Raw genomic sequence first — 13,326 nt, forward strand, 5'->3', positions numbered from 1 at the left:
AAACCCATATCAAACGCGCTCTTAATCTGCACCACGCTAACAAACGACCCATAGCCCATTCCTTAGTCGGGTCGCCCGACCTACCATCTACCCGTTCATATAAAACCCTAACCTTTTCTGTTTCTATCCATCATCTCTCTCTTCAACTTTCTTCTTCTTCTTCTGGCGATTTTTCATCTTTTCAAGCGACGACACAACCCTAACTCTCTCCCGCGGACGCGACCTTTCTCTCCAGATCTCTCTCACTCTCTCTCCTCTCCCCTAGCAGCGGCACGCCAGCACCTCCTTCGTTTTCAGCTGCCAATCGAGGAAGGTGAAGTTATTTTCCACGTATGTTCTCGTGTAAAGACTCTTTGTTTTCTTTCTACATATGAATTTGCATTTACCAATTATATTCGACTGTGCTGTGAATTTTGTAAGTTTGAGATATATGTTTATCATTTGAATCATTATGTATTTCTGGATCTAATTGAACTTGATATATGCTCAATTTGGAGCTTCAACCGCCTCAGTCAGGATTCAGGAACTGAAAGATATATATATATATTATTAGAATGTTTAGTACCGTTAAATATTTGGTTTCAGGATCATTATGTATTTATCTAATTGAACTTGCTATATGCTCAGTTTGGAGCTTCAGCCTTAGTCAGGATTTAGGAACTGAAAGATATATATATTATTAGAATGTTTAGTACCATCAAATATTTGGTTTCTGGATCTAATTGAACTTGTTAAATGATTCAGTAAGTGTAGCACTTGCTTCTCTGTCCATTTTATACAGTAAGTAGTTGATGTTTTGTGTGTGTTTTTTCAGGAATTCAATCTGTTCGTTGGAAGATTGGAATAATTTCTCTTAGCAAGACTGACTGCAATTTTTTAGGGTTAAAATGTCGGTGGTAGCAGGTGTTAGTGATTCTGTGATTGCAATTAGGGAAAAACTTAGGGGAAAAATCGGACAAACAAAAGTGAAAAGATATTGGCCTGGTAAAGCTCCTGAATGGGCAGATGAAGTGGAAGAAGATGAGGATATTAGAATGAATAGGGCAAGCGCCCTTGAGAAAGCCTTTCCAATCCATGAAGATTCCGAGATCCATAAACGGGACGATCCTCGTTTACGTAGGTTGGCTGAGAGTAAGATTGATGAAGATGTGAGAGCTGATCACAGACGTATTAGACAAGCTGAGATTATATCAACAGCAGAAGAGGAGGAAGAAGATTTAGATGATAATGACGATGATGATGATGCTTTGGAGGAAAGGAGGAGGAGAATTAGAGAAAAGAATCTTCAGAGGCAACAAGAAGAAGTTGCTCCTATTCAGGAGGAAGAAGAAGAAGAGGAGGAGGAAGGAGATGAAGAAGAATCTGAATACGAGACTGATTCTGAGGAAGAAACGACGGGTATGGCAATGGTGAAGCCTGTCTTTGTACCTAAATCAGAAAGGGATACCATAGCTGAGCGCGAAAGACTCGAGGCAGAGGAACTGGCCCTTGAGGAGTCTGTGAAGAAGCGACTCGAAGAAAGAAAAGCAGAGACTAAGAAAATTGTGGTTGAAGAGATCCGTAAGGATGTAGAAATTCAAAGGAACATAGAGCTGGAGGCAGACGCAGCCGATGTGGATACTGACGACGAAACAAACGAGGCAGAAGAATACGAAGCTTGGAAGGGAAGAGAAATCGCGAGGATCAAAAGGGATAGGGAGGGTAGAGATGCTGTGCTGAAAGAGAGGGAAGAGATCGAGAGGGTTAGAAATATGACAGAGGAAGAGAGGAGGGAATGGGAGAGGAAGAACCCGAAAGAAACTGGTGCTCCTTCGAAGCAAAAATGGAGGTTCATGCAAAAGTATTACCATAAAGGTGCTTTCTTTCAGTCAACTACTGATGACCGAGTTGGCACTGCTGGAGGAGATGAGACAATATTTAGGCGCGATTTCTCTTCACCAACTGGAGAAGATAAGATGGACAAGTCTATATTGCCAAAGGTGATGCAGGTGAAGCACTTTGGTCGCAGCGGACGAACTAAATGGACCCATCTGGTTAACGAGGACACCACAGATTGGAACAATCCGTAAGTAGTAGGAAAGAAATTTTGATTTTGAATTTGAGTATGAATCATTTGGTTAAAACTGATTGATTTATTGGTTTTGAATTTGAATGCAGATGGACTTTCAATGACCCTCTTAGGGCAAAGTACAATGCAAAAATGGGTGGTGGGATGAATGCTCCAATTGCAAAACCCAAAGGGAGTAAGAAGATTAAAGATTGGGAGAAACCCTAATTCATCATCAATACTTAATCATCTTGTAAACAAAATATTGTCTGTTTTTATAGATGTTATTTTGATTTACTAAACTTTTATTCATCCTTTTAATTTACAGAAGCTAACTCAAATGTTCTTATTGGTGTTGTATGAATGAAAATAATTACTAATCTTTGAGTTAAACCTATTAATTAAGGAAAATAATATTACAAAATCAGTATTTTAAAATTATTATTATTATATTTAATAAATAACAACTTTTTTATTGAAAATTTTATGACAAGTCCTTATTTGGGGGAATGACTAATGTTTAATAAAATTTAGGAAAATGATCACTTTTCCTGTTGTACGACGAAAATACCTTGTCGTGTGACGTTTGTCCGAAAATGGGGAGCGGTCATTTTGTCATTTCAAAATTTTTATTAGGTCGGTTATCCCCCAATTAAGATAATTATTAGCGTCATTCCATCCAATTTTTCGGGTGGATCGAAATATATATATATATATATATTTCTTTTTAAAATATGATATAAACAATTCCTGCATAATTTTTTTTGAAACGAGACAGAATGGTAATATTTTTTTTAGAATAGAACGAGACAAAGATATTAGTAAGTCTCCGATCCACTCCATTAGTATCCATGAGCTATAAAGATCTCCGAATAACTAACTGTTTTTGAAACGATCAACTCAACTCAAAGATTTAGTTATTCGGTTTAGTGATGATGAAACCGAGCTATCATTAATTAATTTAAACATTTGGTCAAATCGTACTCTACGATTCGGTTACTAGGTTTAGTAACAATTATGAACCGAACTAATAAAGTAATTAAAGTAATTAGGATTTTAAAATAAGATTTAGTAATAGTTACTTTCTAGAATCTAGTTTATGAAAATCTCTATCAAAATACTAAATATCAGTATGATATTTACTTCAAACTTGGTATAGGGAAAACTCCGATATCAACTAACATCAATAATAAAAGGCAATGCTTCCAAAGTATTTTACTAAAGTAAGAATAATTTTACTTACCAAGCATCTCAAATCTTACCAATCTTGAAGAGTTATGATTTCTCGAAAAAGGAAAATTCCTACCAAACTCGATCAAACCGAATTACAGCAACATCGTAGCAATAATAGAAGTTGAAATCGTAAATCCTAATACTATATATATTATTTTGAGAGCATATTGATACAAGTGTAGTGCTAACCAGACTAAATAATTCTTTGGGTCAATCGGTCGGTCGGTATTTGAAAGATAAATTTAATATTTCTTGATTATTTTTGTTTTAGCATTGAGAACATCATCATAATTTGTCGGAGCGGTGGGAAAATATATATATAATATACTCTTTCTCCTTCTTCTTTCTTCTTCTTCTCAGCTTTCTTTCTGATCAAGACTACAGTACCGCTGCGGAGTATTTTTCACCGAATTTCTTACACTGTTTCTTCTTCTTCTTCATCATCTTCTCTGCAATTCAGCTTCTTTGAATCTTTTCGCTCCTTCATATATAATACTGTTTTCTGACTTTCATGCGCGCGCGACCATTAAATCCGTTTTCTCTAGGTATATATCCTTCCTTCCTTCTTGCTTATCTTTCCATTCTTCTTTACTTATTTCCTTCCTTTTTTCATGTCTCATCTCATTGTATCTCTTTTGTTAATTTCAATTTGCATGTTTCGTATGATCAGTTCATTAAGATGACGACTTCCAAACTCACGTATGGCATGGTCTCCACTGGATTGCCAAGTAGATTAACAAGTGAATATGACCTTACTATAAAGAGCAAAAGTTTGCCCTTCAATTTGAAGCTACCATGTGGAAACAACATTTGTCTTGCAAACTCTTATAAGAAGAAGACGAAGAAGAAGAGATTCACAAATGGAGATGTTTTACCGCGCTCTAGTCTTTTCTCAACGTTTCAAAAGAAACCCACTTCCCCTGCATTTGGGAATCGCTTCATTTTTAATTGTGGATCCAACCCTTCATTTGTGGACGAGAGTTCTACTGCTAAACAAGAGCAATATCTAAGCAATTCATCTGAAAAAGCTTTGTAAGGTCTTTAATTGCAAACTATCTACATGAATTTGTATGATGATGAAATCCACTCAATTAACACTTATTTGGCTTCCTTTGCAGTGACCTGGAGGATAAATTCTCCACTCAATTACAGATACCTGATGCTAAACGTGAAGTTATAATGCTTTCATGGCCTGCATTCGCTGGACAGGCTATTGAACCCTTTGCACAGCTCATGGAGACCGCATACATCGGTAGAATAGGTAATATAAGTAGCTTTATGTCAATTTCTTCTTTTCTTGGTTCAACATGTCAGGTTAGTATTTTGATGTTTGGGTTTCCTATTGATTATTTGGATGTAACATTTCATTTGACCGAATCTAGTTGGATGTTTGTAAGAATCAAGTTAATGATCTTCCTCAATTAAACTATTCTGTAATGCATTGCATTGCATTGCATTGCACCTGTCCTTATTATGCGTTTGTTTCACTCAGTGGTTGGGTGACTTCTATTTTTTCTCAGTTTTGCAAGGAAAAGTGTCAAGTGGTTTATCATTTATTTTTATTTGTGTCTGTCTGTGTGTGGGGGGGTGGGGGATGGTAGATTTTAGGAGAACCTGATATCTGAAGAATTCATTTTGTGTCCATAGGTTCAGTAGAGCTTGCCTCTGCTGGTATTTCAATCTCAATCTTTAATATTATATCAAAGCTGTTCAACATTCCGCTTCTCAGTATTGCTACTTCTTTTGTGGCTGAGGACATCTCGAAAAATGAAGTCAGACATTTCAATTCAGGTAGAGTTCATATATCATATTTGTGCTATTATTCACTTTGTATTTGGTCTTCACGTTGATGCTAAATTGGGAGTTGATTTTCTGAAGAAGATGTCCATGATGAGGAAGGTAGCATCAGTAAAGCTCACAAGGACATAAATAAAAAGAAACATCTATCCTCTGTGTCCACAGCACTAGTTTTGGCAGTTGGTATTGGTATCATAGAGGCTCTGGCCTTGTGTATTGGATCTGGACTCTTTCTTAACTTGATGGGAATATCAAAGGTAATTAATTTTGCATATTTATATGGTAGACTTGTTTCCTTATTTTGGTTGGTAGGGGATGACTGAGAAGTAGCCACTAGCTTTGCTATTCATTCTTATATGCGCATGGTGTATGTAACTGTAAGAGAGAAATAGACTATTGAATTTTTCCAAATGTTAAACAGGGCTCCCCAATGCGATTTCCAGCACAGAAGTTTCTCTGCCTTAGAGCCCTTGGTGCTCCCGCTGTTGTCATTTCTTTGGCTCTTCAAGGCATTTTTCGTGGTTTCAAGGATACACGAACTCCAGTTTTATGCCTATGTAAGTGTTTGCTTCAACTTTACTGTGACACTTCATCCTTTCCATGTTTCGATTGGCTCGTTCCTGAAGTTCCTCTTTCCAAAGGTGCTACATATGTGCTGATGAGTTGTGTCAAGCACACATATTTATGTGTTCTGCTAGTAAATATCTTAGGCTTCACCAGGAATGTCATGGACCACTAGATAATCTGTGTTTATATGCATGTTGATTAATTGGAAGACATCATTCAACCACAAAAGAGATAACATGGCCTTGTGAAGAGATAACATCTTTCTTGGAATTTCTAAGATTTTTATGGAAATCTTGTTGGATTTTTTATTTTTTATTGATTCACTTATGAAATTGCAAGCCTGCAAACTCAGATATTTTTCAAGTTGTTCATCCAAGTCAAGTAATTTATTTACCTTGAAGAACTGCTTAGTTTTTTCTCAGTGAGTTCATGCAAGATATGTTTTGATCGTTTAAATAGTTTTTTTTTTTTATAATTTATAAATTATGTTAAATAGTAAAAGCTACTTCCTTTTGCTAGTGACCATATTAAATCAGTCTCTGGTACTATTTAGCATATGCTGCCTTCATAACTAATCTTTTTGTCAGATGGGCACATTTATTCTGGCTAACTATGGTGTTGCATAAGTGGTTAATTCTGCGGCTTCAAGATGTGGACCAGAACTTAGAAATGACATATATAATTTAGTCCAACTTGTTTAGTCAGATCATTTCCAACTTCTAAAGTTCATATTGATGTCCCAGCTAAGGACATTAACTACTACTTATTCATGTTTGTAGAAAGAACTTTTTCTGGTCATCCTCACAGTTCTGTTTGTGCAGGCATTGGTAATTTTTCAGCAATATTTTTGCTCCCCTTACTTATGTATTACCTGCAGTTGGGAGTCACTGGAGCAGCCATTTCTACAGTTATATCTCAGTATGTCTTCCTATTTTAAACTCAAGAATTCTAAAGGAATAATTCCACAAGGAAGGCAGCCCTTTCAAATCAGTTCAGCTGCAGATTTTTGGAAATCAGAATATCCTCTTTTATTTTATTGTATTTACTACCATATTCTTAAATGGAAAATTGTGTATAAATGTCAATACCCAATGTACATATTATTCATTCAAGTATACAAAGAAAATCTGACTTTCGGCTGTCTCTACTCCTCACGTGTTCATTGCTTTAATAGACAACTTCTACTAACACTAATGTTGAACATCATTCTTGCAGATACATTGTTACTTTATTAATGATTTGGCATCTAAATAAGCGAGTTGTTTTACTGCCTCCAAAACTAAGAGATCTGCGATTCAGTGGCTATCTAAAATCTGGTAATTATGTTTTTGATTAGGCTGCCATATATTTGCTCATCTTTGATGCACATTTCATGGTGTACTTTGCATCTATACTTTTTCATCTAAAATGGGTTCTTACCTCACACTGAAAGTGTTCTATAGTATATTTTCAACTCCTGTGCATATCCAATGACGTTCTCCATTCAAAGATGGCTTTTCAAGGTTCTCTGCCAGACTCTTCTATTGTTAGGCTCCTAGCAGTTCCTGAATGATCTTGACAAAGGAATATCCTTGCTATTAAAATTTAATCTTCAAAGATGTTGATACAGAACATAGGTTATGGTTTCAATGGGCCAATTACATGAGGACACCTGACTCACAAATTAGAAGTATTAGATATTTTATTTCTTATTAGTAGATAACTATTGTTTTTTATTTTATTTAGCTGGTTAGGATAATTATGTTGGCATTCTAGTTTATCTGTTTATAAGTATTTCAGTACTAGTAGACTTATGATTGTCCTATTATATAGTGGGGACTATATATAGGGGGCTTATGTCATGGTTTTAACCATGCTTGATTATGAAGGAAACATATCTAGTCTCTTCTCTTTTCTCTAAGTCTCCTTTTTTCTATTTGAATTATCATTACAATTCAACCCTAAGAATTGGTGTCTATGAGATGCTTATACCGATAAACCATGATGGACCTTCAATCTTTTAGTTGGCTTAGAAGACATTTAAAGCGTATAAATAACTTTTGTTTGTGTAGCTTGTGTGTAATGCACAAATGGAGAAACTAAACTTATACTTTTACATTTCCATCATTTCTTTATGTAATTGAGTATATATTCTCTGGCATTGACCTTATACTAGAGTTGTTGGCAGTTGTGCTGTCAAGATGTTGTAGCCTCAAGCAGGAAGCTAATGGCCAGTAATAGTATCACCTAGATAGCCTGCATACAACAATCAGATGCAATTTTTTCTCATGAATTTTTATGTGCCTTATTTTAGATTTACAGATCTTTCGTGTAAAGATATTTTCATACGTACTTCTCCAGGAGGTTTTCTTATCGGGAGAACCCTTGCTGTTCTTATAACTATGACACTTGGTACATCTATGGCCGTACGTCAAGGACCAGTGGCTATGGCTGCTCATCAAATTTGTCTACAAGTATGGTTAGCTGTGTCTATGCTCACCGATGCACTAGCAGCATCTGCTCAGGTTTATAGTTTTATTTTTTAAGATTAATATATGTTACTATGTGACTCGTTGGATACAGGATGGATTCATCTCTTAATTGAAAAAAAATCAACAGAAAATTCATTTATTTGATGGTTTGCATAAAAAATCACTGTATCAAGGGTTTTGTCTTTGTTCTAATTCTTGATTCACAAATCAAATAGGCCTTGGTTGCAAGTTATTTGTCAAAGGGTGATTACAAAACCTCTAGGGAAGTCACCAACTTTGTTTTAAAGGTAATTCACCTCCACATTTCTTCAAAGTGAATCAGTTTTGATTTTCCAAGGATAGATTTTTGAATACATATGCTGGTGGTTGTACTGCCTTGAGCATCTTTTTTATTTAGTTATCATATTCATTGCAGTTGGGACTACTTACAGGAGCTTCCCTGGCTGTAATATTGGGCCTATCTTTCAGTACTTTAGCTACACTATTCACAAAAGATATGGAAGTCTTGTGCGCTGTTAAAACTGTGGTTTTGGTAATTTCACCTGCACTTTTCTCCTTCAGTTTTTTTTTTTACAATTTCGAGCACAATATTTTTTCAACTTGATTTTGTCTGGAATTCCTATAGTTTGTGAGTGCAAGTCAACCTTTGAATGCTCTAGCATTTATAGTCGATGGTCTGCATTTCGGCGTTTCAGATTTCAAATATGCAGCTTATTCTATGGTATGATTTGGAATAAAATCTTTCCACCTGTATTGTTTTTGGAGATAAAATTGTGGCTTCCAGTGACATCCTTAGATTATAACAGATAGCGGTGGGAGCAATTTCCTCAGCATATCTTCTATGTGCTCCGCCAGTCTTTGGCTTTCGTGGTGTGTGGTCAGGCTTGGCTCTTTTCATGGGACTACGTGCAGTGGCAGGTTGCATCAGGTAAATTTCGTGGTATTATTTGCAAAAGTTCCTAACAACTTAGGTGTTTTCAAAACAAGCTTTCTTCCATAACCTTTTATCCTTCAATATACCGTAGAACATTGAAAATCTAATGGTTGGTTGACAATCTTGATGCGGTTCTTTGCATGTGAATGTTGTGCACGTGGATGTATTCAAGACTAGGAGTCTACTATTGCTAATTGTGAGATTTAGAAAGAAGATTGAGTTGTATTTCTTGATCATCTCAAATGTTAAAAGGGAGCTCAATGTATAAACAATACACAAGAAAGACTAACTAAAAGAGATCATTTCAAAGAGAGAAACATTAAATGGTCAAAATCATTGACTACCAAAAGTTGTTGAGAGAGATGGAGCTCCTCCCTTCAGGCATGAACCATCGAGTGTTAGTGATTGTTGGAAGGGTGGTACACTAAGCGTAGATTGATATTTACATGATCATTTATAGTTTGAGAGACTTGGTTATATATTTTCAACTTTTATTTTCTTAGAAATTGTTTTTTTGTTTGGATATTACAATCACACTAAAATTCCATGTGTTATCAACTAGTTTGAGAACGAGCTAAAATTTTCATTAGTAGCATAGAGGAAAAATTGAATAATGATATTTGTTATCCTTTCACATGTTCTTATGGCAATCAAAATGGAGAACTCCAAATTGAATGGCCTTTGTCCAACTCCATTGTTCCTATTAGCCATCCATTTTAGTCTGCTGATTTCCAACTTCTGTTTTTTTAAGCTCTAAATTTTTATGTCTCGTCAAAATATGTAACATGTACATTTCCAGACATAAAATTGTGGAATAATTTTTCTTCTCATTTTTATGCTGTCTTTATCCAGAAATTTCTCCTACAGTTCTATTCGGTCATGCCCCTGTGCAAATGCATTAATGTGATACAGTGACTCAATTTTCTTCCAGTAAAAAGATTGTCAAAATTTTATCTTCTTTCCAGGTTATTATCAAAAGATGGGCCATGGTGGTTTCTTCATGTAGATTTGAAAGAGATATGAGTTAGGTGGACTTCTCTTTATTCACAATGAACAGTAAGGTAATGTTTTCTATTAAATCTAGAATGATACTTTTGTGGATTATGGGTGATCATCTTGCTCTTTAAAATTATAAAGAGCAAAGAGTAATAAGAGGATATAAATGAGCAGACAATCTAGGACATTTGAAAGGTGATATTTGATTTTCGGGGTGAGATAATGACCTTCCACTCAGTGCTCTACTCTTATGACGTTCCTTTCTTGCTTTATAAAAGTAGATAATGACCTTTTTTTTTCTTCTTTTTTAAAAAAATAGTAGTAAAACCTAGTTTGCTTATCCTGCAATAAATGTTAAAAGTTATATTTTTCATTGATGTCTTTACTTGTAGGCATTGATTGCGAAATGACAAGTCTCTCCCTCTTGATTTATTTCTTCTATATCTTTTATAATAGGTACCCTGTTGTAGCAAAAATAGGATCAGTCTTTGCTGGTGATAGTCACCTCCTTGTTTCAATGTCCAGTACAAACATGATGCAGATTATTCCAACTGTAAGCTAATATTTTGATGCCTTGACAGCAAGTGTATGCTCCTTCCTCGATTTGTGGGTGATTTTTTGGGTCTACACCTGGTAGTGATATTTTGTTTAATCATTTTATTTCCGACTCAATCCGATCTCACTTTACAAAGTTCCCTGTAAATAAAGAAGTTACGATCATTGTAAATACAGGATTATTTCAGACCACGTGATGAAAGTAGAATGACATTTTGTAAAACTAGTTTGGTTATTTCACACGATGGAACTAATTGAGTTATGGGCTTCTTATTGGTAAGTAGTGATGTCTGTCTTTGGCAGTTATGTCTGCCCTGCCAAGTGTATTTACTCCACTAGGAATGAACTGAGTGGATAATAACAGTAGATTCAATGAGATGGTATAGGACACAATTGTTTACACATTTTAATTTTTAGTTTAGTCTTTTGACTTGGATATACATGGAATAGAGTGACTAAGAAATTCTGATCAAGAATATCAACCAGACCCTCTCGACCCTCAAATTCAAGTGGTAAGAGTTTTGATTCTCACTAAAACACCTTTATTTAAATTGAAAAAAAAAAACTCAAATAAAAACAACGAACAGCAGCCAGATGACTTCGGTCAAGGATTAGTGTAATCCATTGGGCCGTAAGGCTGAAACAACTCTGCTATTATTCCCTTCTTCCTCCTAGGATTCCAGCCCATGTCTTTGCATAGCTGATCATTGTACCATATATGAAGGGCACCAATGCAGGATCTATTGTAGTATTTCCCTGAGTACAACTTCTTATAATCATTCCACTTATCTATTTCTTTCTCCATGCCTTGTATGCTCGGTAGCATGAATGTGCCATCAAGAAGTTCTGCCACCCATCTGCATCTAATCTCTGAGGTAAATAGATTCGTAACACTCTCCGAAAACCCTATTACAGCTAACTGTGGAATCCGGGGATGAATGCATTCTCTGCATATACCACAATATATATAAGTATACCCCATTTGGAAGCACTTTAGGGATCTGAATTTGTATTTGTTTTAAAAAGGATCGAGATAAGTGTTTCCAAATGGGGTTTGCTAACTATTGCTTAGGTGGAACACACACAAAACATATAGGAGAACACTAACTACTACATGGACCAAAAAAAGTACCTGTAGAGAGGTAGTGAGTTGTGTGGTTCAGTTAACAAGTCCTGGAAGATTCTGGATTCAAAAAGGCCTCTTAGCTTGGAGACACCATCGAATCCTGTTGCTAGGATGACTAAATCTGTTTCCAAGGTGGTGATATTTGTCTCTCCGTTAATTAAAATACCATTTTGGAAGAAGTGGAAAGTCGGAGCTTCTTGCAATATGATGCTTCCTTGTTCAACCTTGTCGTAAAAGCCATCAGGTACTGTGGAGATTAAACAAGAACTAAGTTCTTGCAAGAAGCTGTGTTTTGGTATCATCCCAAACTTTGCAAGCCGATGCTTATGGCTTATGTAAGTCTCGACAAACTTTGAGGAGGCCCATCTCTGCTATCCCCACAGACAGTCAGTCGATTATTAATGTATGGAAAGGGTAAATTATGAAGGCGTGTAATTACCAAAGGCGATAGAAGTGAAGCTAGAATAGAGAGAAGGAATCCCTCGCCTGGTTTGTGAACCATGAGCTCAGAGAAGCGGTTAAGGTAAAGATTAGCAAGTGGAACTCCCCAAGGTTGGTGATCTGGGACATTCCAATGTTTTGTCCTGTATAATACTGTACAGGGATTCTCCAAACCTGTAATGTTATAACAATTTAGGTAAGTAGGATTGAGTTAAGTTGAGTAGTAGACTGACCATTTACAGCTGCGGATTCCATTGCAATGTCAAGTGCTGATTTCTGAAAGCCAACAACAGTGATCTTCTTGCCTCGGAGAAACTGTTTTGCATCGGGGTAGTCCATGGATGCATAGTCCATGGAATGTATGACCTTGCCTTGGAAAACATTGGGATCTCTACCAGATGGAAATTTAGGAATGTTGGGAACTCCACCGAACCTTCCCACACATACGATGACAAAGTCAGCTTGGAAGACCTTGGGTTCTTGATGGTGTAATAGTGTGAGGTTCCATTTTCCTTTTCCTTTAGAAGAGGATGAAGGGTGGCTCCAAGAAGGGGTCTGCTCTTCTTGTTGTTGTTGATTATAGGTGAGAGTGACAACTTTGGTATTGAATCTGATGTGTGATTCGAGATCAAAATGGTGAGCATAGGATTGGATATAATGGAGGACTTGGTCCTGGGTAGGATATTGTTCTGTGGGTAGATCAGGAGGAGGCCATGGGAAATCAGAGAATTGGTAGAGTGATTTTGCAGTCTGAATCTTTGTGGTCTCAAATGTTTTGAGCCACACCCCACCGATGCTGCTTTCTGCCTCAAACACAACAGGATGATATCCCTTTGACAACACATACTTGCATGCCAATAATCCGCTTATCCCAGCTCCGATAATCCCCACTTCACGACCCTCCCCTTCCATTCTCTTCTCCGGTTTTGGTTTTGGTTCTGGTTCTGTTTCGGTCTTATTTTGTTATGGTAATGCTGCCAAACAACAACAAGAAGAAGTAGAGTTTTCAAAGTCTAAAGAAACAAGTTGTCCCTTCTCCATCATGATGACAACTCCATCCATACCATTAACTTCGTTTGACAAACAAACACACATACCAGAAAAATGCACATAAATGGTCCCAACACAACACCCACATGTCCTTGTCTCATCACATATG

At 36.4% G+C, this 13,326-nt stretch overlaps 3 protein-coding genes across 5 annotated transcripts; 2 read left to right on the forward strand and 1 right to left on the reverse strand.

Moving 5' to 3' along the window:
• The first annotated feature begins 138 nt into the window (after positions 1-138).
• On the forward strand, positions 139-2,345 carry LOC124926225 (microfibrillar-associated protein 1-like). Of its 2 annotated transcripts, none has more exons than XM_047466417.1 (3): positions 139-330; positions 815-2,065; positions 2,158-2,345. In XM_047466417.1, exons 2-3 carry the CDS (start codon positions 888-890, stop codon positions 2,273-2,275), a joined length of 1,296 nt encoding a protein of 431 aa, XP_047322373.1. In that variant the 5' UTR covers positions 139-330; positions 815-887; the 3' UTR covers positions 2,276-2,345. The 2 variants fall into 2 exon arrangements, with proteins under 2 accessions (XP_047322373.1, XP_047322374.1); XM_047466418.1 differs by having other exon boundaries at positions 139-313.
• Positions 2,346-3,661: 1,316 nt separating this feature from the next.
• On the forward strand, positions 3,662-11,036 carry LOC124926290 (protein DETOXIFICATION 45, chloroplastic). 2 transcript variants are annotated; one of them, XM_047466484.1, is made up of 15 exons: positions 3,662-3,825; positions 3,951-4,312; positions 4,399-4,541; positions 4,928-5,071; positions 5,159-5,334; positions 5,499-5,634; positions 6,466-6,562; positions 6,860-6,960; positions 7,985-8,148; positions 8,331-8,402; positions 8,531-8,647; positions 8,741-8,836; positions 8,922-9,043; positions 10,015-10,110; positions 10,502-11,036. In XM_047466484.1, exons 2-14 carry the CDS (start codon positions 3,960-3,962, stop codon positions 10,070-10,072), a joined length of 1,779 nt encoding a protein of 592 aa, XP_047322440.1. In that variant the 5' UTR covers positions 3,662-3,825; positions 3,951-3,959; the 3' UTR covers positions 10,073-10,110; positions 10,502-11,036. The 2 variants fall into 2 exon arrangements, with proteins under 2 accessions (XP_047322440.1, XP_047322441.1); XM_047466485.1 differs by having other exon boundaries at positions 5,162-5,334.
• A 2-nt stretch (positions 11,037-11,038) lies between these two features.
• Positions 11,039-13,182, reverse strand: LOC124926291 (probable flavin-containing monooxygenase 1). The gene is made up of 4 exons (XM_047466486.1): positions 12,401-13,182; positions 12,166-12,341; positions 11,733-12,094; positions 11,039-11,547 (listed from the first exon to the last, which is right to left on the reverse strand). The coding sequence occupies exons 1-4, from the start codon at positions 13,077-13,079 to the stop codon at positions 11,205-11,207; spliced, it is 1,560 nt and encodes a 519-aa protein (XP_047322442.1). The 5' UTR covers positions 13,080-13,182; the 3' UTR covers positions 11,039-11,204.
• Between the last annotated feature and the right edge of the window lie 144 nt (positions 13,183-13,326).

This window comes from Impatiens glandulifera, chromosome 2, assembly GCF_907164915.1.
Source record: "Impatiens glandulifera chromosome 2, dImpGla2.1, whole genome shotgun sequence".
Lineage (NCBI taxonomy): Eukaryota > Viridiplantae > Streptophyta > Magnoliopsida > Ericales > Balsaminaceae > Impatiens > Impatiens glandulifera.